General features: G+C 43.5%; 1 protein-coding gene across 1 annotated transcript in view; it reads left to right on the forward strand.

Annotated features, from left to right (window-relative positions):
* LOC115139092 (protein Smaug homolog 1-like) overlaps positions 1-21,577 on the forward strand; it is a 119,444-nt gene that overhangs the window by 41,379 nt on the left and 56,488 nt on the right. Inside the window, exon 3 of the mRNA XM_065025606.1 lies at positions 3,318-3,899. Within this exon, the coding sequence (XP_064881678.1) occupies positions 3,318-3,899 (582 nt within the window). The remainder of the gene's footprint in view (positions 1-3,317; positions 3,900-21,577) is intronic.

The raw sequence follows: 21,577 nt of genomic DNA on the forward strand, positions 1-21,577 counted from the left end.
ACTAGACTACTTGCCGCCCCCTGCCCTTTTGTTGACACCTGCAGATACTGTAGATGGTCTTGAATACATGCTGGTGCTCCTTCTTCCAGAGATAACATCCCTATATTTCGACTCTGTCAATCACCATATTCTTATCGGCAGGCTCCGTAGCCTCGGTTTTTCTAATGACTGCCTTGCCTGGTTCACCAACTACTTTGCAGACAGAGTTCAGTGTGTCAAATCGGAGGGCATGTTGTCTGGTCCTCTAGCAGTCTCTATGGGGGTGCCACAGGGTTCAATTCTCGGGCTGACTCTTTTCTCTGTATATATCAATGATGTTGCGCTTGCTACGGGCGATTCCCTGGTCCACCTCTACGCAGACGAGACCATTCTGTATACTTCTGGCCCTTCCTTGGACACTGTGCTATCTAACCTCCAAACAACCTTTAAACGCTAGTAAAACCAAATGCATGCTTTTCAACCGTTTGCTGCCTGCACCCGCACGCCTGACTAGCATCACCACCCTGGATGGTTCCGACCTAGAATATGTGGACATCTATAAGTACCTAGGTGTCTGGCTAGACTGTAAGCTTTCCTTCCAGACTTATATCAAACATCTCCAATCCAAAATCAAATCTAGAATCGGCTTTCTATTTCGCAACAAAGCCTCCTTCACTCACGCCGCCAAACTTACCCTAGTAAAACTGACTATCCTACCGATCCTCGACTTCGGCGATGTCATCTACAAAATAGCTTCTAATACTCTACTCAGCAAACTGGATGCAGTTTATCACAGTGCCATCCGTTTTGTTACTAAAGCACCTTATACCACCCACCACTGCGACCTGTATGCTCTAGTCGCCTGGCCCTCGCTACATATTCATCGCCAGACCCACTGGCTCCAGGTCATCTACAAGTCCATGCTAGGTAAAGCTCCGCCTTTTCTCAGTTCACTGGTCACGATGGCAACACCCACCCGTAGCACGCGCTCCAGCAGGTGTATCTCACTGATCATCCCTAAAACCAATACCTAATTTGGCCGCCTTTCCTTCCAGTTCTCTGCTGCCTGTGACTGGTACGAATTGCAAAAATCGTTGAAGTTGGAGACTTTTATCTCCCTCACCAACTTTAAACATCTGCTATCTGAGCAGCTAACCGATCGCTGCAGCTGTACATAGTCCATCGGTAAATAGCCCACCCAATTTACCTACCTCATCCCCATACTGTTTTTATTTGTACTTTTCTGCTCTTTTACACACCACCTGCACATTACCTTCTGATCATTTATCACTCCAGTGTTAATCTGCTAAATTGTAATTCTTCGCCTACCTCATGCCTTTTGCACACAATGTATATACTCTTTTTTTTCCTACTGTGTTATTGACTTGTTTATTGTTTACTTCATGTGTAACTCTGTGTTGTCTGTTCACACTGCTATGCTTTATCTTGGCCAGGTCGCAGTTGTAAATGAGAACTTGTTCTCAACTAGCCAACCCGGTTAAATAAAGGTGAAATCTTTACTTGGTCCTGAAGCAAGCAGTGTAGACTCAGGTTTGAGTGTTTTATCCCTGGGCATGGTTGTAGCGTACATGTGTTCTGATTGAAAAGATCACATCGTCCTCTCACGCTCACTCCCTCTCTCTTTTCCACTATTTTGTTGCTCTCTTTTTCTTTTTGCTCTCTTTTTCTCTCGCACACTCTCTCCTTTCCTCCTTTCCTTTCCTTCATTTCCTTGCCTCCCTTTCTCCTCTTTCCCTCTGTCTTCTTCCTTCTCTCCCTTTCTACCTCCTCTCTCTCTTGCCGTCAGGGCGCGTGAACTTTAAAAATGGCAGTGCCAAAAAAAAAGCCCTAGCTACTGAAGGGGACACTTAAACATAGGCCAGCCACAGAGCCGCCTGCCTGTGGTCCCCATTTAGGTGACATCTGTGTGCTTTCTAAACAAGGAGTTAGCCTTGCCTCGTTCCTAAACAAGCCTCTGTACTCAGGACATGTCCCAAATGGCACCCTACTCCCTATATAGTGCTCTACTTTTGACCTATGGGCCCTAGTCAAAAGTAATACACTATATAGGGAATAGAGTGCCATTTGGGACAGAACCTTTGTTTCTGTGACAAAGCTGTGACGTCTGGAGAATACTGTGTACTGTAGTATTATTCTATCATTTATTATTTAGATATATTTAGTATTTATCTATTCCCTCTCGTCATGTATCAGAATTAGAGATGAGGACTACAGTAGCCTACATCTGCCCGGCCTGTTATGTTTGACCAATGACGTAAAGGGTCAAACAAACATGCACACATCCCGATCCCTAAACAGGAAGTTAACCCTCTACTCTTACAATACAGTCTCTATTCTCGGTGGCGGTCAGGCCTGAGCCCCACAGCTTTGACCCGGACGTATGTATAGCCTCTGTCCAATCTGATAGGAATGACGCAATGTTTCTGAGACTCATGCTTCTCACGGCTGCAGTGCTGAGACAACAATAGGCTCCACCTCACAGGGTAGGTATAGTAACCACACTGCCTAGGGCTCAATTAACTACCTACCCACCCACTCTCGACTTCTAGATATTCCTTTTATTGTCCATTCTTCCTTGATGTTATCACTGATTTAGGCATGATTGGACAAGTGAACTCTACATGGCTTTCACCTGTCCATTAATTTCTAACCCGTGATTACTTAGAGGAAGGAGGGGATGCACTTTTAAAGAATTTGAATGTGGCGATTTTAACAAAAGAGGAAAATAAAAAGCTACACCTCGTAATCGATCTTGTCCTTTATCGCCTCTCGTTCTTCCATCCACCCCTTGCTTTCTCCGTCTGCCCACCATCATGTGTGGTTGTAAACAGGTTATTGATTATTTTATGTTCCTGTCAAGTCCTGTTTAAGGTTGGGGAAGGCATCTGGATTTCCTACAAGCAAGAGCTCCCACAACATAATTGTTTGGGAATACCTGAATACTTTGTTTTCTTCCAGCTCCCATAATATGTTGGGGATAAGTTGAGAATCTGTTGGAATGTGAAGAGAGAGTGGCTTTGCCTGGAGTTCTGTCGAACCGAAGGCCAAATCCACCCTGCCTCTTTCCTTAGAGAGAACAAGCTAATACAAACACCATGGGTCTATCCCGGGCCTCACTCAGCCCAGTGCGAAGGCAATTACAGAACATTTCTACCGAAATATATTGTGTGGAACAGAATTGATGTTCTGACTTGCTGGATAAGGGATAGTCTCACACACGTTGCGATCTGCAAAATGCAAAGTACTGTAGATTTTTGTACTAACCCTTCCTCTCTCTTTTTTTTTCTCTCCACTCCCCTCCTCTCTTCCTCTCCCAGTGGTGATCAGCCAGTGGCAGGGCGAGCCCAAGGAGCGCGTCATCTCCCTGGTCCTCACCCACCTGCCCCTGCTCAAGCCGGGCAACGTCGAAGCCAAGGGCGAGTACATGCGCCTCCTCCCCCGCATCCTGGCGCACACCATCGACCATGGCCGCCACCTCGAAGAGTCACGGCAGCTCCTCTCCTACGCCCTCATCCACCCGGCCACCTCGCTGGACGACCGCGCCGCCCTCGCCCTCTGGCTCAACCATCTGGAGGAGCGCGCCGCTGCCCGGGGTGACTCTTTGGAACGGCCACCTCCCGCCCCGGCCTCACTCCATCAAACGCCCCCCTCGACACACTCCTTGTCGGGGTCCAGTTGGAGTTCCTCAGCGAGCCACCTGGGTCAGCTGTACCACCACCAGCGCTACGGCTCGGATGATAGGCTCAACGGCTGGCAGGGGTCCAGGGACTCGGGATTGGGCAGTGGTTGGCACCAACAGCAGCAGGGGCATGGAGGGTGTGAGAATGGCGGGCACCTGGCACTCTACCCGTCCTCCTCGGTGCCTGGGAGTATTAACACGGTTGGCACGGGCGGGAGCAGTGAGTGGCTCTTTCTTTTTCGATTTCCTGCTTTTTGTAGGTTACGTCCCAAAAGTCTGACATAGCTTCCTTTCCTCGTGTCTTCTCCTGGTTTACTTTCTTTCTGGATCAGCACTGATCTGAAAGCAGTCCAATCAATCAATCAAATTTAATTCATAAAGCCCTGTTTACACCCTGTTTGCATTACAGTAGTAATCTGGCTTATCCTGCAAAGAGCAAGTCGTTAAGTTTGAAAAGCTACCCAGGCTTTTCACCGTCAGTTGTGGTGAATGAAAGGAGACGAGGAAAGGAAGCCGTGTCGAGCCGTGGCCTTCTCCACCACTTATGGTTGTTTTTGTATTTGAAGACTCACACTCTTAGCAGCATGCTCAGCAGTTGCATGTGCTTAATCAGGGTTCCTGAATGCTACTGACAAGAGGGTGGTCTTTATTAAAGGGATTTAACTCACCTCCGGACTGTTTGAAATTATAGTTTAGTGGGATTTACAATGACATGTTACACCTCTTTAGTGTATTAGCAACCGTTTCAAATAAAGGGTCTTCCCATTTGACCAGACCTGGGCTAAAATACTATTTGAAATATTTCTAATACTCTTTGTTTTTTCTTTATCCTGTCTGGAGTGCCAGGTGGCCGGGATTTGCAGTTTTGTGACTTCTGAAGTATTTGAATGAATGTTCAGATAGAAATATCATGCCTCTCTGATATGGAGAATAAGGAATCGTGTCAGCTCTATTTGTGATATTTCTATCTGCAACGATTTCTAATAGGACTTAAACCCAAGCCTGACCCTAACCCAATACTATAGGTCTGAAGGTGCCATTATCTGTCATCATCCAGGTTATTCTTCCCTAGCTTCTCATGTTATTATTTTTCTACAACTTTTTCTCTCTGCGTTAGTCTACACCTATTGTTTACTAAGCACATGACAAAAATCAAATTTGATTTGATTTTTAGTACGAGAACATTCTAGATGAGGTCAGGCCGTCACATAGGTAAACAGACTCCAAACAAACAAACCCAGCCAGCCAGTAGCCACCTCTGACAAAGGAAAGAAAAATGTCTGCCCGCTGTGTGGAAGTCTAAAGCGGTAGGTGGGTGTGTAGGCCCTACTGTGCTCCAGCACCCCAAAGCCAGTCAGATTGAACATATCTGTGGTTAAGAGCAGGATATTTCCAGCCGAAGAATGCATTGGTATTTTTTTTTCTCCAATGAAGGAGACAGCTGAGGATATAAATAAGGACACATTTAAAGCTCTGGGCCAAGCACAAGATCCTCTTTTATTTTTGACTAGGCTTGGGAGTTTCAGCAGTATGTCCATCGCACAAAGGAACGATTTCACAACTCTAACCTAGAGTTGCCCTTCTTTTAGCCAATGGTCGGTCCCTGTGGGATTAGCCAGCCAATCAGCCAGGATGTCTAAATTGCTGAAAACAATTTGGGTTGGGCACAACTTTGTAGAAAGTTCAGATAGAGATATCTCACGTACAACAAACATGCCTGATATGTAGAATCATGTCCGCTCTATTCATGACATTTCTATTTGCAACAATCCACAATGTTTGCTTACTGAATGTGGCCCTAATAATCCTCACCCCAACGCAAGTAAATTTACTGTCAGCCAAAGTGGTTAGGTTAGAAAGAATTTTAGCTTATACCCACATTAAGTAATTTTCTCTAGTTTGATTTTATATTCAACCATTTCAACCAGTGAAGTCATTGGACTGTTCTAGACTACCCAAGAAGTGTTTAGGAATCCCCATCTAGATCTGATAAGTATTTTTGCGGCTCCCGAGTGGGGCAGTGGTCTAAGGCACTGCATCTCAGTGCTAGAGGAGTCACTACAGACCCTGGTTCGATCCTGGGCTGTATCCCATGGGGCAGCGCACAATTGGCCCAGCGTTGTCCAGGTTAGGGGAGTGTTTGGCCGGGGTAGGCTGTCATTGTAAATAAGAATTTGTTAACTGACTTGCCTAGTTAGATAGGGACTTTTAAGCTTGAAAGTTTGACTAGAAATATTCTCTAATTTGGAGACTGGACCCCAAAAATGATTCTTCCCCCACAATGAAATTGGGTGGGAGGGACTATGGATCGGTCTCCATACGTTCATACGCATGTTAGTATGTACAGTCGTGGCCATACGTGTCTTTAGATATTTTTGTCAGATGTTACTATGGAATACTGAAGTATAATTACAAGCATTTCATAAGTGTCAAAGGCTTTTATTGACAATTACATGAAGTTGATGCAAAGAGTCAATATTTGCAGTGTTGACCCTTCTTTTTCAAGACCTCTGCAATTCGCCCTGGCATGCTGTCAATTAACTTCTGGGCCACATCCGGACTGATGGCAGCCTATTCTTGCATAATCAATGCTTGGAGTTTGTCAGAATTTGTGGGTTTTTGTTTGTCCACCTGCCTGTTGAGGATTGACCACAAGTTCTCAATGGGATTAAGGTGTGGGGAGTTTCCTGGCCATGGACCCAAAATATCAACGTTTTGTTCCCCGAGCCACTTAATTATCACTTTTTCCTTATGGCAAGGTGCTCCATCATGCTGGAAAAGGCATTGTTCGTCACCAAACTGTTCCTGGATGGTTGGGAGAAGTTGCTCTCGGAGGATGTGTTGGTACCATTCTTTATTCATGGCTGTGTTCTTAGGCAAAATTGTGAGTGAACCCACTCCCTTGGCTGAAAAGCAACCCCATACATGAATGGTCTCAGGATGCTTTACTGTTGGCATGACACAGGACTGATGGTAGCGCTCACCTTGTCTTCTCCGGACAAGCTTTTTTCCAGATGCCCCAAACAATCGGAAAGGGGATTCATCAGCGAAAATGACTGTACCCTAGTCCTCAGCAGTCCAAAATCTGTACCTTTTGCAGAATATCAGTCTGTCCCTGATGTTTTTCCTGGAGAGAAGTGGCTTCTTTGCTGCCCTTCTTGACACCAGGTCATTGCCTCACTGTGCGTGCAGATGCACTCGCACCTGCCTGCTGCCATTCCTGAGCAAGCTCTGTACTGGTGGTGCCCCGATCCCGCAGCTGAATCAACTTTAGGAGACGGTCCTGGCGCTTGCTGGACTTTCTTGGGCGCCCTGAAGCCTTCTTCACAAGAATTGAACCACTCTCCTTGAAGTTCTTGATAATCCGATAAATGGTTGATTTAGGTGCAATCTTACTGGCAGCAATATCCTTGCCTGTGAAGCCCTTTTTGTGCAAAGCAATGATGACGGCACGTGTTTCCTTGCAGGTAACCATGGTTGACAGAGGAAGAACAATGTTTCCAATCACCACCCTCCTTTTGAAGCTTCCAGTCTGTTATTCGAACTCAATCAGCATGACAGAGTGAACTCCAGCCTTGTCCTCGTCAACAATCACGCTGGTCCTTTTGTGGCAGGGCTGAAATGCAGTGGAAATATTTTGGGGGATTCAGTTCCTTTGCATGGCAAAGAGGGACTTTGCAATTCATCTGATCACTTTTCATAACATTCTGAAGTATATGCAAATTGCCATCATACAAACTGAGACAGCAGACTTTGAAAATTAATTTTTTATGTCATTCTCAACTTTTGGCCACGACGTTAACTTGTTATGGCTGCTGTCCCTGTACAGGGATCAACATCAGGGGAAATTTCAGAGTGACAACTAATAGTACTCGATAAAACTCAAACTTTCATTAAAACACACATGCAGGGTACTCAATTAAAGCTACACTCGTTGTGAATCTAGCCAACATGTCAGATTTTTAAAATGCTTTTCGGCGAAAGCATGAGAAGCTATTATCTGATAGCATGCAACCCCCCGAAATACCTGAAGGGGACGTAAAACAAAAGAATTAGCGTAGCCGGCGCTACACAAAACGCAGAAATAAAATATAAAACATTCATAACCTTTTGACGAGCTTCTTTGTTGGCACTCCAATATGTCCCATAAATCCTGTTAAGGGGTACGGTTCCCATTTTGGGAACTACCCCTCCCACGTTCAGCTGGAACGGTGGCGCATGGAATGCAAAAATATTCTTAGAAATATTTAACCTCCACACATTAACAAGTCCAATAGCTCAAATGAAAGATAAACACCTTGTTCATCTACCCAGCAAGTCAGATTTCTAAAATGTTTTACGGCGAAAACATATTTATGTCAAACCACCACCGAAGACACAGCTAATTTGAATAGCCAAGTTGAACAAAATATGCAATCAACAAACGCAGGATTAAAAGAAAAATAATTCACTAACCTTTTGAAAATCTTCATCAGATGACAGTAATAGAACATGTTACACAGTACATTTATGTTTTTTTTCAATAATATGCCATTTATATCCATAAATCTCTGTTTACAATGACGCCATGTTTAAAAAATGCTACTCAAATGTCCGGAGAAATGATGATAGCTCCGTCAGATAACAAGCAATACACATCATAAACTTTGACTAAATATACATGTTCTACATATAGATAGAAAGATACACTTATTCTTAATGCAACTGCTGTGTTACATTTATTTTTAACATTACAGAATTCGTTCACTAGGCTATATGAGACGGCGCTCAGAAATTAGCATTATGTCTCCTCTATCTTGGAGTCCACAGAAACCCAAATTTACCACATAAATATTCCCTTACCTTTGATGTTCTTCGGTCAGAAGACCTGGAAGGAGTTATACTTACCAAAAACAGCGTTTGGTTTTGAAGTCTGTCTTTAGGTTATCAAACGCGACAAATTCCGGTTGAAATGCAGCCAAAATTCTTGTGGATGCGCACCAAAACTTCAAAATTACATATTATATGTCGACTAAACTGGTCAAACTAAATGCAGAATCAAGCTTTAGCATGTTATAAACGTGGAAAACAATCCTTAGCACGAACAGAAACACCGACATCGTTTGGTCAATCCTGGAAGAAAGAGAGCTCTGGAGCGTCCGCGCGCATGAAAGTACATGTTTTTTCGCGTGACCCGAAGGTTTCAGCCCGCCAAAAGTCTCGTGGGCGCGCGATTCTCACAATGACAAGCCCCATTGAAAGCAGACATCGCGCTGAAGACGTAGAAACTGTTCCCAGGTCTGTAGCTGCTTGGGAAGGGTGGGGGCGATGACGTCAAAGTTGGGCCAACTTTTCTGATGACAAGAGAGAGTTTGGGAGAATGGCTGCCCTGAGAGTTCTGCTTTACATACAGACATATTTTGAACGGTTTTAGAAGCTTTAGAGTTTTCTATTCAATAATAATTATTATATGCATATATTAGCAATTTTGGACAGATTTTTTTCTGTTTACTATGGGCACGCAATTCCTCCAAAGGGGGCAGAAGTCAGCCCTATCTTTAACATCACAATTGGGTCTTTTTTTCGATTAAATCCGTCCATGTATACCCAAAATGTCCATTTATGAAGCCCGTCTGATCCAGGAAAAAACAGCTTTCCAAAACGCAACGTCATTTTTTTTAATTAAAAAAGTTGCCTATAAACTTTGACAAAACTACTTTTGTAATCCAACTTTAGGTATTAGTAAACGTTAATAATCTATCAAATTGATCACGGGGCGATCTGTATTCAATAGCAGCAAGTCTTGAAATCATGGTCGATATTCTCTCTTTCATAACTTCCCCCGGTGTACCCGATGACAGGAAGTGCCTATTCCTCATTTCACCAAGGATTAACTTCAACCCAATTCCCAACACTGGCGACATCGTGTGGAAGCTGTAGGAACTGTAAACTGGGCGCTATCTATTTTCCCTTGCCATAGACAATACAGAGAACTGGCGTAGGGATATTTTGTTTTGTTTTTTTGTGAACTGTTTTCCTTTGGGTTTTGCCTGCTACACACATTCTGTTATAGTCACAGACATGATTCAACCAGTTCTAGAAACTTCAGGTTTTTTTCTATCCACACATACGAATCATATGCATATACTATATTCCTGGCATGAGTAGCAGGACGTTGAAATTTTGCACGATTTTTAACAAAAAGCTGAGAAAATTCACACGCTCTTTAATATTAAGCCAGATGTACACAACATGATTTTGGCCCTTATTTACCTGTCCCAGACAACTTTTTGAATCGGAGACAAAATACCCATGTCGTTGACTACTCAGGGTGCGCGGTCTTCATCAACGCTTGTTTAATGTGAGCAGGTTAGAGGCACAATCTGAGGGTTACCAGTCCTGTCTTTGAGCAGTCCCAGAAGTCCGGATATTTTCAAACATGGTTGATTTTTATTTAGACCTGTCTAAAATAAAGAATGGATTTATTGTAAAGGTGTAGGCTATATTACATGGATTTATTATACTTTTAAAAATGTAGTTGTTCCAAAGGTCAGCATCAGTGGCTTGTATGGAAGCCAGGAGATGCTAAATGTGTGGCGCAGTGGTCTATGGCTCTGTCGCAGCCGGCCGCGACTGGGAGGTCCATGGGGCGACGCACAATTGGCCTAGCGTCGTCCGGGTTAGGGAGGGTTTGGCTGGTAGGGATATCCTTGTCTCATCGTGCACTAGCGACTCCTGTGGCGGGCCAGGCGCAGTGCACGCTGACCAGGTCGCTAGGTGTACGGTGTTTCCTCGGACACATTGGTGCGGCTGGCTTCCGGTTTGGATGCACGCTGTTAAGAAGCAGTGCGGCTTGGTTGGGTTGTGTTTCGGAGGGCGCATGGCTCTCGACCTTTGTCTCTCCCGAGCCCGTATGGGAGTTGTAGCGATGAGACAAGACAGTAACAACTAACAATTGGATACCATGAAATTGGGGAGAAAAGGGGGTAAAAAAGATAAAAAATGAACGGTCATTTACCTTGAGACCGACAGTAATTTGCAATCACCGACTGGCAAAATTTTGTGACCGCTACAGCCCTAGCCATTACCAACCTTTCAAAGCATTTCATGGCTACAGATGTAAGTGCAATAGGGCAATTTAGTCATTTAGACAGTATCTTGGCGTTCTTGGGCACAGGGACTATGGTGGTGTGGGCACATGTACAGTGGGCTCCAAAATTACTGGCACCCCTGACTGGCAATGCACAAACAATAATTAAAAATATATAAACATTATAATTACAGAGAGAAACTCAAAATACCAACATGTGAGAAATACTGTACTTTATTCATGTTTCAATGGAACCAACCAAAATCATTCAATTATTTAATACAAAATACATTTAACCAAAATCAAGGTTTCATAATTATTGGCACTACTCATTTAGTACTCATTTAGTACTACACCTCTGGCAAGAATAACAGCATGGAGTCTTTTCCTGTAATGTTTGACAAGGTTAAGGAACACATTTGGAGGGATTTTGGACCATTCCTCTATGCAGATCCTTCACTTTCTTGGGTTTGCGCTTATCAACTGCCCTCTTCCACTCAGCCCACAGGTTTTCGATTGGATTGAGGTCCAGCGACTGAGATGGCCATGGCAGAACATTGATTTTGTTGTCACAGAACCATTTCTGTGTGGATCTTGAGGTATGTTTCGGGTCATTGTCTTGTTGGAAAGTCCACCTACGGCCAAGTCCCAGCCTTCTGGCAGAGGCAACCAGATTGTCAGCCAAAATTGCCTGATACTTGGTAGAATTCATTATGCCATCAATCTTAACCAGTGCGTGCCACTGGACCTCTGGAATTAAAACAGCTCCAAAACATCACTGACCCCCCTCCATATTACACCGTCGGTATGAGGTGCCTCTCCTTGTATGCATCTCTGTTTCGACGCCAAACATGCCGATGCTGTATCTGACCAAAATTCTCATCTGACCAGAGCACCTTTTTCCAGTCATAATTTAAATGACGTTTGGCAAACTCCAAGCGCTTGCGTCTGTGTCTTGGGGTCAAAAAAGGGCTTTCTTCTGGCAACCCTTCCAAAGAGCCTGTGGAGGTGGCTTCTGATGGTGCTTTTTGAAACCTGGTGACCCCAAGATGCCACCAAGGCCTGCAATTCTTTCAGTATTAATTGGGGATTTTGTTGCTTCTCTCACCATCCTCCTCCCTATCCTTGGGGGCAAAATGCATTTGCGTCCTCTACCCGTGAGGTTTTCAACTGTTCCCATATCTTTTGAATTTTCTAATAATTTCCCTGACAGTGCTCAGTGGTATATTCAATTGTTTGTGGATCTTCTTGAAGCCATTGCCAGATTTATGAAGGTCTATGACATCTGTCTCTTTTGAACTGCCAGTTTGTTTGTTTTCTTCATGGTGTTGGATGACAAAAGGATATTGCATGTGTGTGTTACCTCATTTTTATACCCTAGTGAAACAGAAAGTGATGTAATGGCTCAATATGGTTCCTTGAGACTTTAGATACACTTAAATATGTGGAATTTAATTTGTGGTTTAATTTTGGTAGATGTTATTTACAAGAATCTTCAAGGGCGCCATTAATTGTAAAACCTTGATTTGGAGGACATTGATTTTTAATTAAATCAATAAATTATTTTGGTTGGTTCCATTGAAACATTAATAAAGTACAGTTTTTCTCACATGTTGGTATTTTGAGTTTATCTCTATAACTATATTGTTTATATATGTTTAAGCATTGTTTGTGCATTGCCAGTCAGGAGTGCCAGTAGGTATTACAGATGGGATCAGGGAGAGTTTGAAAATGTCAATGAAGACACTTGCCAGCTGGTTAGCGCATACTCTGATTATGGGTTCTGTTAGTCCCTCGGGCACTGTGGCCTTGTGAATGTTAACCTGTTTAAAAGTGATCACACAGTCGTCCGGAACAGCTGGTTGCTCTTCATTGTGGCACATGCACCTGAATGCACTCATGACTCCTTTTTATGGTCACCAAAATTATGATCCGTTTCCCTGAATTGCATAGTTTATAATTTAGCTAGTCATATTGGCAATATAACAGGCTTTCAAATGATGTCCATCTGACCCAGATTGAGATTTACAGTGGACCGTTTTTGGATTGTGTAAACAACAACTGTAAAATGTTATGGCGGGGATGCAGGTTTGTGTTTCAAACCAAAAAACTGTGTGTTTGCTCTAGTTTCTCAACGGCACAGCTAGGACAGCTCAAAAAAGCACCTTTCTAGTTGAAGACTCTTTGAGTTATTAAAGTGCTTTGACATTTCTTAGGAACTGTGCCCACTTTGGAGAGGTGTATGTGGCCACTTGGAGACACCAGTTAGTCCTCTCACTCAAACCCTTGTCATTATTTTTTATGATGTTGTGCCTGCCCCACATTTGTGACCAACCACCTGGATTTGGTCCTATATAGCAACATTTGAAATGTTGTTTTATACATTGGATAAAAGTCTCAGAGCTAGAAAATGGTGCATCATACACTACAGTTGAGGAACAAAGGGAAAGTAATTCTGCTTTGAAAGTTAATCAACTTGTAACCTCACTTTTGAGAAAATCGCCCATTAATGTTTTGATACATGTGCTGGAGAGCTCTCTTTTTTGTCTACACCCATTCAGCATCGTTCACACCCTCTAAAGCCCCACCCATCTCTGTCATGTTCCAAGATTGCGTAGCAGTCAGATGTGTTTTTGTCTTGTCCCTTCCTGTCCCTTGTAAACATCGTTTTTCCTTGAGTTTTTTCATATATTTTTTAATATCACTTTCCATCTACGGACTATAAATATACTCTCCTGCAACCCGCCTCACCCAATGTGGTACGGATCTGCTATTTTAATACTTAAGAACCAGAACTCCCATCAAAAGCTAGCCAGCTAACTGGCTACCAGCTAACTGGCTACTAGCTAGCCGCGGCCAGCTAGCTGTCTGTAGCACGTCGAACTGTTGGCTTAAGAGGCCCATCGGACAAATTCTTTGGCCACTATACCTAGTTTGCCAATTAGCCTGGTTTACCACACGGAGCCCTGCTGATCCGTCTTCTGAACCGGAACCCCAACAGAAGCAAGTCAGCTAACTAGCTAGTAGTCAGATAGCCACTGCTAGCGGTCATCAGCTACCTCTAGCACGGACAACTGCACAACGCAACTCAAACCAGAGCAAATCGGACTTATTTTTTCTCCATATCTCCGAATTCCTACCGCAACCTCTGAACCTTTTTTAAAAGAAAATTCTTCACATGAATCATCGCAGGTAGCTAGCTGCTATCCGAGTGGCCACTCCTGGCTAACGTCCCTGTCCCAAAGCAAGAACCAATTAGCCTGGAGCTAGCCCTGCCAGACCCATCTCCCAGCTAGCCAAAGAAGCACATCAGCCACTCCCTGGGCTACAATACCTGTTTTGCCAACAGACCCGGACCCCCGGCGACCCATCACGACTGGACCACTGACGTGATTTGCCTGAGGGGGTTTTCTCAACTGGCTCCGCCGTCGCATCGTCCCCTGAATGCCCATCCGTTAGCATGCACATCGGACAAATGCTTTGGCCACCATACCTATTTTGCCAATTGGCCTGGTTTTTCCACACGGAGCCCTGCTGATCTGTCTGCCAACGTAATAGCACGGGGGGGCCACAACAGACTTTCGTTCGTCGCAACATCCCTCCAAGGTCCCTCTGCTAACTTGCTAGCTGCCTGAAGACACTCACTGGACTCCCGCTAACGTCAATATTCCTTGTCCATTGCTGTTTTGGTTAGTGAATATTGCCTTATTTCACTGTAGAGCCTGTAGCCCTGCTCGATACGCCTTAATTAACACTTTAGTTCCACCTACCACACATGCGATGACCACCTGGTTTAAATGCTATTTCTAGAGACAATATCTCTTTCATCGTCACTCTATGCACAGGTTTACCCCCACTGTATTCACATCCTACCATACCTTTGTCTGTACATTATGCCTAAATGATATAACTGCCATCGATAAGAGACATTACTGTGCAGCCGTATTCATCGATCTGGCCAAGGCTTTCGACTCTGTCAATCACCACATTCTTATCAGCAGACTCAACAGCCTTGGTTTCTCAAATGATTGCCTCGCCTGGTTCACCAACTACTTCTCTGATAGAGTTCAGTGTGTCAAATCGGAGAGCTTGTTGTCCGGACATCTTGCAGTCTCTATGGGGGTGCCACAGGGTTCAATTCTCGGGCCGACTCTCTTCTCTGTATACATCAATGATGTCACTCTTGCTGCTGGTGATTCTCTGATCCACCTCTACGCAGACAACACCATTCTGTATACTTCTGGCCCTTCTTTGGACACTGTTTTAACTAACCTCCAGACAAGCTTCAATGCCGTACAACTCTCCTTCCGTTGCCTCCAACTGGTCTTAAATGCAAGTAAAACTAAATACATGCCCTTCAACCGATCACTGCCCGCACCTGCCCGCCCGTCCAGCATCACTACTCTGGACGGCACCGACTTAGAATATGTGGATAACTACAAATACTTAGGTGTCTGGTTAGACCAGTGGTCACCAAACTACAGGCCCGCGGGCCGGATACGGCCCGTCAGCACATTTGGCCCGGCCCTCTGAACAATACCAGAGACGCTATCGAATTTTTTTCTTATTTGGCCTCCAGAAAAAAAATCCTAGGCCCGGCCCTGTCAAAGAGAGAACGGAATAATGGCGAAAAGGTTAGGTAAGAGAAAAATTGATTCAGAATGCAGGGTATTTAACCTGCAGTGGACAAACTATTTTTTTTTGTTCAATGCAAAGAAAAGGCTGTTTGTCTCATCTGTCAAGAGACTGTGGCGGTATTCAAAGAATACAATCTTCGCCGACACTATGAATCCCGTCACAAAGACAAGTACGATAGCTTGCAAGGCCAAATACGAGCAGACAAACTCTCAAAGCTAAAAAGTGGACTACTATCTCAGCAGAATACATTTGTACGCCAAGCTCAGCTGAACCAGGCATCCGTTCGGGCCAGCTTTCGGGTTGCTAAACTGATAGCAAGAAGCGGTAAGCCTTTCACTGACGGAGAGTTTGTTAAGAAATGTATGGATGCTGTCGCGGAGGAGGTGTGTCCCGAGAAGAAAGATGCATTTAATGCCGTAAGTCTGTCGGCGAGTACAATCACCAGACGCGTTGAAGAAATCGGGAGTAATGTATATGCCCAGCTGCAGCAGAAGACGAAAGAATTTGACTTTTTTTCATTAGCACTGGATGAGAGCACGGACGTGCAAGACACAGCGCAACTGCTCATTTTTATTCGTGGAGTTAGAGATATGCGAGGAGCTGGCAGCCCTCCAAAGTCTCAAAGGGACTACAACGGGAGAGGATATTTTTGACAAATTGTGCCAAACCATGGAGAAGTTGGACCTGGACTGGTCAAAGCTAGCTAGCATCACGACTGACGGGGCTCCTAGCATGGTGGGCGAAACTCGCGGTCTAATAGGACGCATGAACCGGGAGTTGGAAAAAAGGGGTCTCACCGCCCCGCTACGAGTCCACTGCCTAATTCACCAGCAAGCACTGTGCTGCAAAGTGTTGAAGTGGGATTCTGTAATGAAGGTTGTGGTGTCGTGCATAAACTTCATCAGAGCAAAGGGACTTAAACACAGGCAGTTCCAAGAATTCCTGTCTGAACTGGAGTCTACGCACGGAGATGTGCTGTACTACACAGAGGTCCGATGGCTGAGCCGGGCAGAGTTTTGAGGCGTTTTACGAGCTGCTACCCGAAATTAACGCATTTCTTCATTTAAAAGACAAAACGGTCCCAGAGCTGATCGACCCAGAATGGAAATGGCACCTCGCATTTTTAACAGACGTGACAGAAATACTTAACAGCCTTAACTTGCAGCTACAAGGCGAGGGGAAACTAATTTGCGACATGTATTCACACATAAAAGCATTTGAGGTGAAATTAGCGCTGCTTTTGGAACAAGTGAAAAAGCGCAACTTCGTCCATCTTCCTGCTACCCAAAACCTGTCGACAGAGAACCCAGCGGTCCCGTTCCCAGCTGAAAAGTGCGTGGAAGCACTGGAAATGCTGAAGGCGGAGTTCGGTGTGCGATTCAGTGAACTACATTTTCATGCAAAAGAAATCCGTCTTTTTCAGAACCCCTTTGTTGCCGACATTGATGAAGCCCATCCTTCATATCAGTTTGAGTTGGCTGAGTTACAGAACTGTGATGTTCTGAAAGACTCATTCAAGCCCAACAGTCTCATTGACTTCTATGCCGCCCTCCCAAACGACACATATCCAAACATCAAAAAACACGCAATGAAAATGTCCACAGTTTTTGGCAGCACGTATATCTGCGAGAAAACCTTTTCTCGCATGAAACTGCTGAAAACCCCGATGAGATCAAGATTGACAGATGAACATTTGCATCAGTGCTTGAGACTGGCTGTAACTAGAATGGAACCTGATATTCAACTTCTCACCAGCCAGATGCAGGCCCACCGTTCACACTGATGAACATACATAGGTAAGCTCACTTTTCTGACTTGAATGAGTCATTCTGAGCATAAACAAATATAATCATAATAAAATCTACTGGGATAAAATCCATCTTTACAACCATACTGGTAGTGAAATGTATTGTGCTGTGTAGGTGCTGTATCACTTAGTTCAGTTTCTCAACCTGCTTCTTTTGTGGTTTTCACAGGGAAGTTGATGAGAGAGAGCTGCAAACAGTGGTGTCTACAAGCCTACTGGAACCTACAAAAGGATTATAAGGAAGGAACACAAGAACTTTCTCTTAAGACTCTAGGGGCAGTATTTCATTTTTGGATAAAAAGACGTGCCCGTTTTAAGCGCAATATTTTGTCACGAAAAGATGCTCGAATATGCTTGGAATTGATAGTTTTGGAAAGAAGACAGTCTTACGTTTCCAGAAATGCAAAGATTTTCACTGTGAGTCCCTTAGAACAAATGCTTCGGGCAAAACCAAGATGTATGACCGACCAGGAAATGCACAGGATTTCTGAGGCTACGTTTTCCATGATCGCCTTATATGGCTGTGAATGCGACAGGAATGAACGGACACTTTATCTTGTTTCCCCAAGGTCTCTGCAGCATTGTGACGTATTTGTAGGCATATCATTGGAAGATTGACCATAAGAGACTACATTTACCAGGTGTCCCGCTTGGTGTCTGCGTGGCAATTGGTGCGCAAAAGTCAGGTCCCGGTATTTTTCCATTCAAATCTCAGAACAAACCAGGCTACAAGGGCGGTGCTTTCAACGGAGAGAAATATGACAAACCACCTTCAGGATTGATTCAAACAACGTTTTCCATGTTTCAGTCGATATTATGGAGTTAATTCGGAAAAAAGTTCGACATGTAGGTGACTGAATTTTCGGTTAGTTTCGGTAGCCAAATGCATAGTAACAAAAGGGAACGATGTGTCCTACACAAGAATCTTTCAGGAAAAACTGGACATCTGCTATGTAACTGAGAGTCTCCTCATTGAAACATCTGAAGTTCTTCAAAGGTAAATTATTTTATTTGATTCCTTGGCTGGTTTTTGTGAATATGTTGCGTGCTAAATGCTAACGCTAATGCTAAGCTAGCTATCACCACTCTTACACAAATTAGTGATTTTCTCTGTTTCTAAAGCATATTTTGAAAATCTGAGACGACAGGATTGTTAAGAAAAGGATAAGCTTGAGAACAGGCATATTTATTTCATTTCATTTGCGATTTTTAGAAATCGCTAACGTTGCGTTATGCTAATGAGCTTGAGGCTGTAGTTACGCTACCGCATACGGGTTTGGGCGGACTATGAGGTTATGTGTCAGAGATTCTGCTCTGACAACTGAGCTGAACTTTTATCTGTTAAGATTGTGCATGGCACGACAGAAAGTTAATGTTCCATGGTTTTTTTTTCTATGAAGAACCCAGAGAGTTATTTAGTTATTATTTATTTCATTAATAGTGTTATTATTTGTTTCCTGACTTTTTTTCTGTAAAGAACCTGGAAAGGGTTATTTGGTTATGTGTGGCTTTCTGGAAAACAATACATTTTTTAAGCTCCCCTACGATCGTCACACTTTTTCTGTTACAAACTGACACCGGCCCCCCATCAGAGAAGGGAAAAGTTATGTGGCCCTCACAGGAAAAAGTTTGGGGACCCCTGGGTTAGACTGTAAACTCTCCTTCCAGACTCACATTAAGCATCTCCAATCCAAAATGAAATCTAGAATCGGATTCCTATTTCGCAACAAAGCATCCTTCACTCATGCTGCCAAACATACCCTCGTAAAACTGACCATCCTACCGATCCTCGACTTTGGCGATGTCATTTATAAAATAGCCTCCAACACTCTACTCAACAAATTAGATGCAGTCTATCACCGTGCCATCCGTTTTGTCACTAAAGGTCCATATACTACCCACTGCTGCGACCTGTACTCTCTCGTTGGCTGGCCCTCGCTTCATACTTGTTGCCAAACCCACTGGCTCCAGGTTATCTACAAGTCTCTGCTAGGTAAAGCCCCGTCTTCTCTCAGTTCACTGGTCACCATAGCAGCACCCACTCGTAGCACGCGCTCCAGCAGGTATATCTCACTGGTCACCCCCAAAGCCAATTCCGCCTGTCCTTCCAGTTCTCTGCTGCCAATAACTGGAACGGACTGCAAAGATCACTGAAGCTGGAGACTCATATCTCCTTCACTAACTTTAAGCATCAGCTGTCAGAGCAGCTCACAGATCACTGCACCGGTACACAGCCCATCTGTAATACAGCCCATCCAACTACCTCATCCCCATATTGATTGATTTATTTATCTTGCTCCTTTTTTTACCCCAGTATCTCTACTTGCATATTCTACTTCCTCACATCTGCCAATCCAGTGTTTAATTGTAATTACTTTGCCACCATTTATTGCCTTATAACTCCCTTATCTTACCTCATTTGTGCTCACTGTATAAAGACTTTTTTTTATTTTTCTACTGTATTATTGACTATGTTTTGTTTATTCCATGTGTAACTCTGTGTTGTTGTATGTGTCGAATTGCTATGCTTTATCTTGGCTAGGTCGCAGTTGCAAATGAGAACTTGTTCTCAACTAGCCTACCTGGCTAAATAAAGTTGAAATAAATAAAATAAAAAGGATTCACATGTGAGACCATGTACTAAACGACCAAAAGTTTCAGACTAAAGGCTGGTTTATACTACTTCTATTGACATGTTTGAAGACCGTTGTCTTCAAACATTCTATTGTCGTCCGTTTTGAAAAAGTATAAGCACAAAAACGACATGCTGCATGACATCTGCAGCATGGTGTTCCAAAATATCACAACTGGCAACAAGCCCATTCGCTTAAAAATGTATTTAGGATATGTCAATCTAGAAAACCAGGCCACTAAAAGCAAGTCTCTAAACAATGTTTTTGTTAGCTAGCTAGTTAGCTATCTGGAAACTAACGTTAAGTTAATGTTAACTTGTGAGTGTGACGAAATAAAAGCAGGGATTTCTACCGCATGATTTTAGAACTTGGACACTCGTTGGCCTAACGTTATATCCTAATTTGACTTTGGTGCTGGTCATGTTGTTCTTCGCATTACTGTCTCTGGTAAACACACACTATATCAAATATAGTCAACGTTTATTTGTCACATGCCCAGGTTACAGAAGGTGTAAATAGTTCAGTGAAATGGTTACTTGCATAGTGCCGCCTTGTTTAGACATGTAGCTAGCTAGCTAGCATAATCCCAACTCATAATGTTACTACCATGCATGAATCTCCGGATAACTAAAGTTAACCAACTAGGTTCAATGTTAGCTAGCTAGCTAACATTAGGCTATAACTACCAATGCAAATTGCTTTCTGAGATACAAATAATATTACTACACAGATTATACACGTAACGTTAGCAAGTGTGTCAGTCGGCTAACGTTACCTGGCTAGCTAACTGTACGCTATAACTTGCAATAAATTATTTTCTGACAAAATTAGAAACATGTAAGATCTGAAAAATGTAGCTAGCTAGACTCTTACCCGTATACATGGATGAACGCTTCTCCCTCTCTGTCACGGATGCCATGGTTGCCCTTAGTTTGAAGATGTAATCCATTTTATACAACAGCCTTCTGTATTTTCTCTTTTCGACTCCCACCCCATATTTGCAATTAAACGCCAGAATTTCCTTAGCTATCATACTCTGCTTCCACCAGGCATTCCGCTGATTTCAAAACTCGATCAACTTCTTCATTGCAGTTCTTCGTGATATCTTTCAAAAAAGCTGCAGTTGAATGGATTGTCTACTCACGCTGAGCAGCTCATGTTATAGACAGAAGCATGCTACATGGCAGACCAATCCATTGTGTGTGTCTTGCAATCCAACTCATCTCTCGGGATGTCCAGCCCATCTACTATCTCAGCCAATTATGGATAGCGTGAAGGTTTCTGACTTTTTCTGTGGCTAAACCAACTAGGCTTGTAAGTTAATAATTGTATCCGTATTTACAAATGGCATTACAAGTTTGTTATTAAGGCACGTGAAATTTCACATGTTCCAAAAGGCATTTCTGCCACACAAAAAAACGCTTTCAAATACGTGTTCAAATACCTCTCATGTGAAGTAGTGACGTGCGACACATGACTAGTTTCCTAAAATGAGTCACATTTTCCAGGAATATCCAGAGTATTTTCAGATATAGTGATCAACAAATGCGGCGAAAAGTACAGTAAATGTAAAATACACGTAAAATCACCAGAGTAATGTTTGGATTCAGTCTTGTCAGGTGAATTGTTGTCCTCACCTTTTGGTATAATAATTTTCACATAAAATCATTCCTCCCCATCTTTTACCGCACTGTACCTCCCTAGCCCCATCCCTTACCCATGTAAGGTAGCCTTTGTGGAGAGTCTATATG

This window comes from Oncorhynchus nerka, linkage group LG12, assembly GCF_034236695.1.
Source record: "Oncorhynchus nerka isolate Pitt River linkage group LG12, Oner_Uvic_2.0, whole genome shotgun sequence".
NCBI classification, from domain to species: Eukaryota; Metazoa; Chordata; class Actinopteri; order Salmoniformes; family Salmonidae; genus Oncorhynchus; species Oncorhynchus nerka.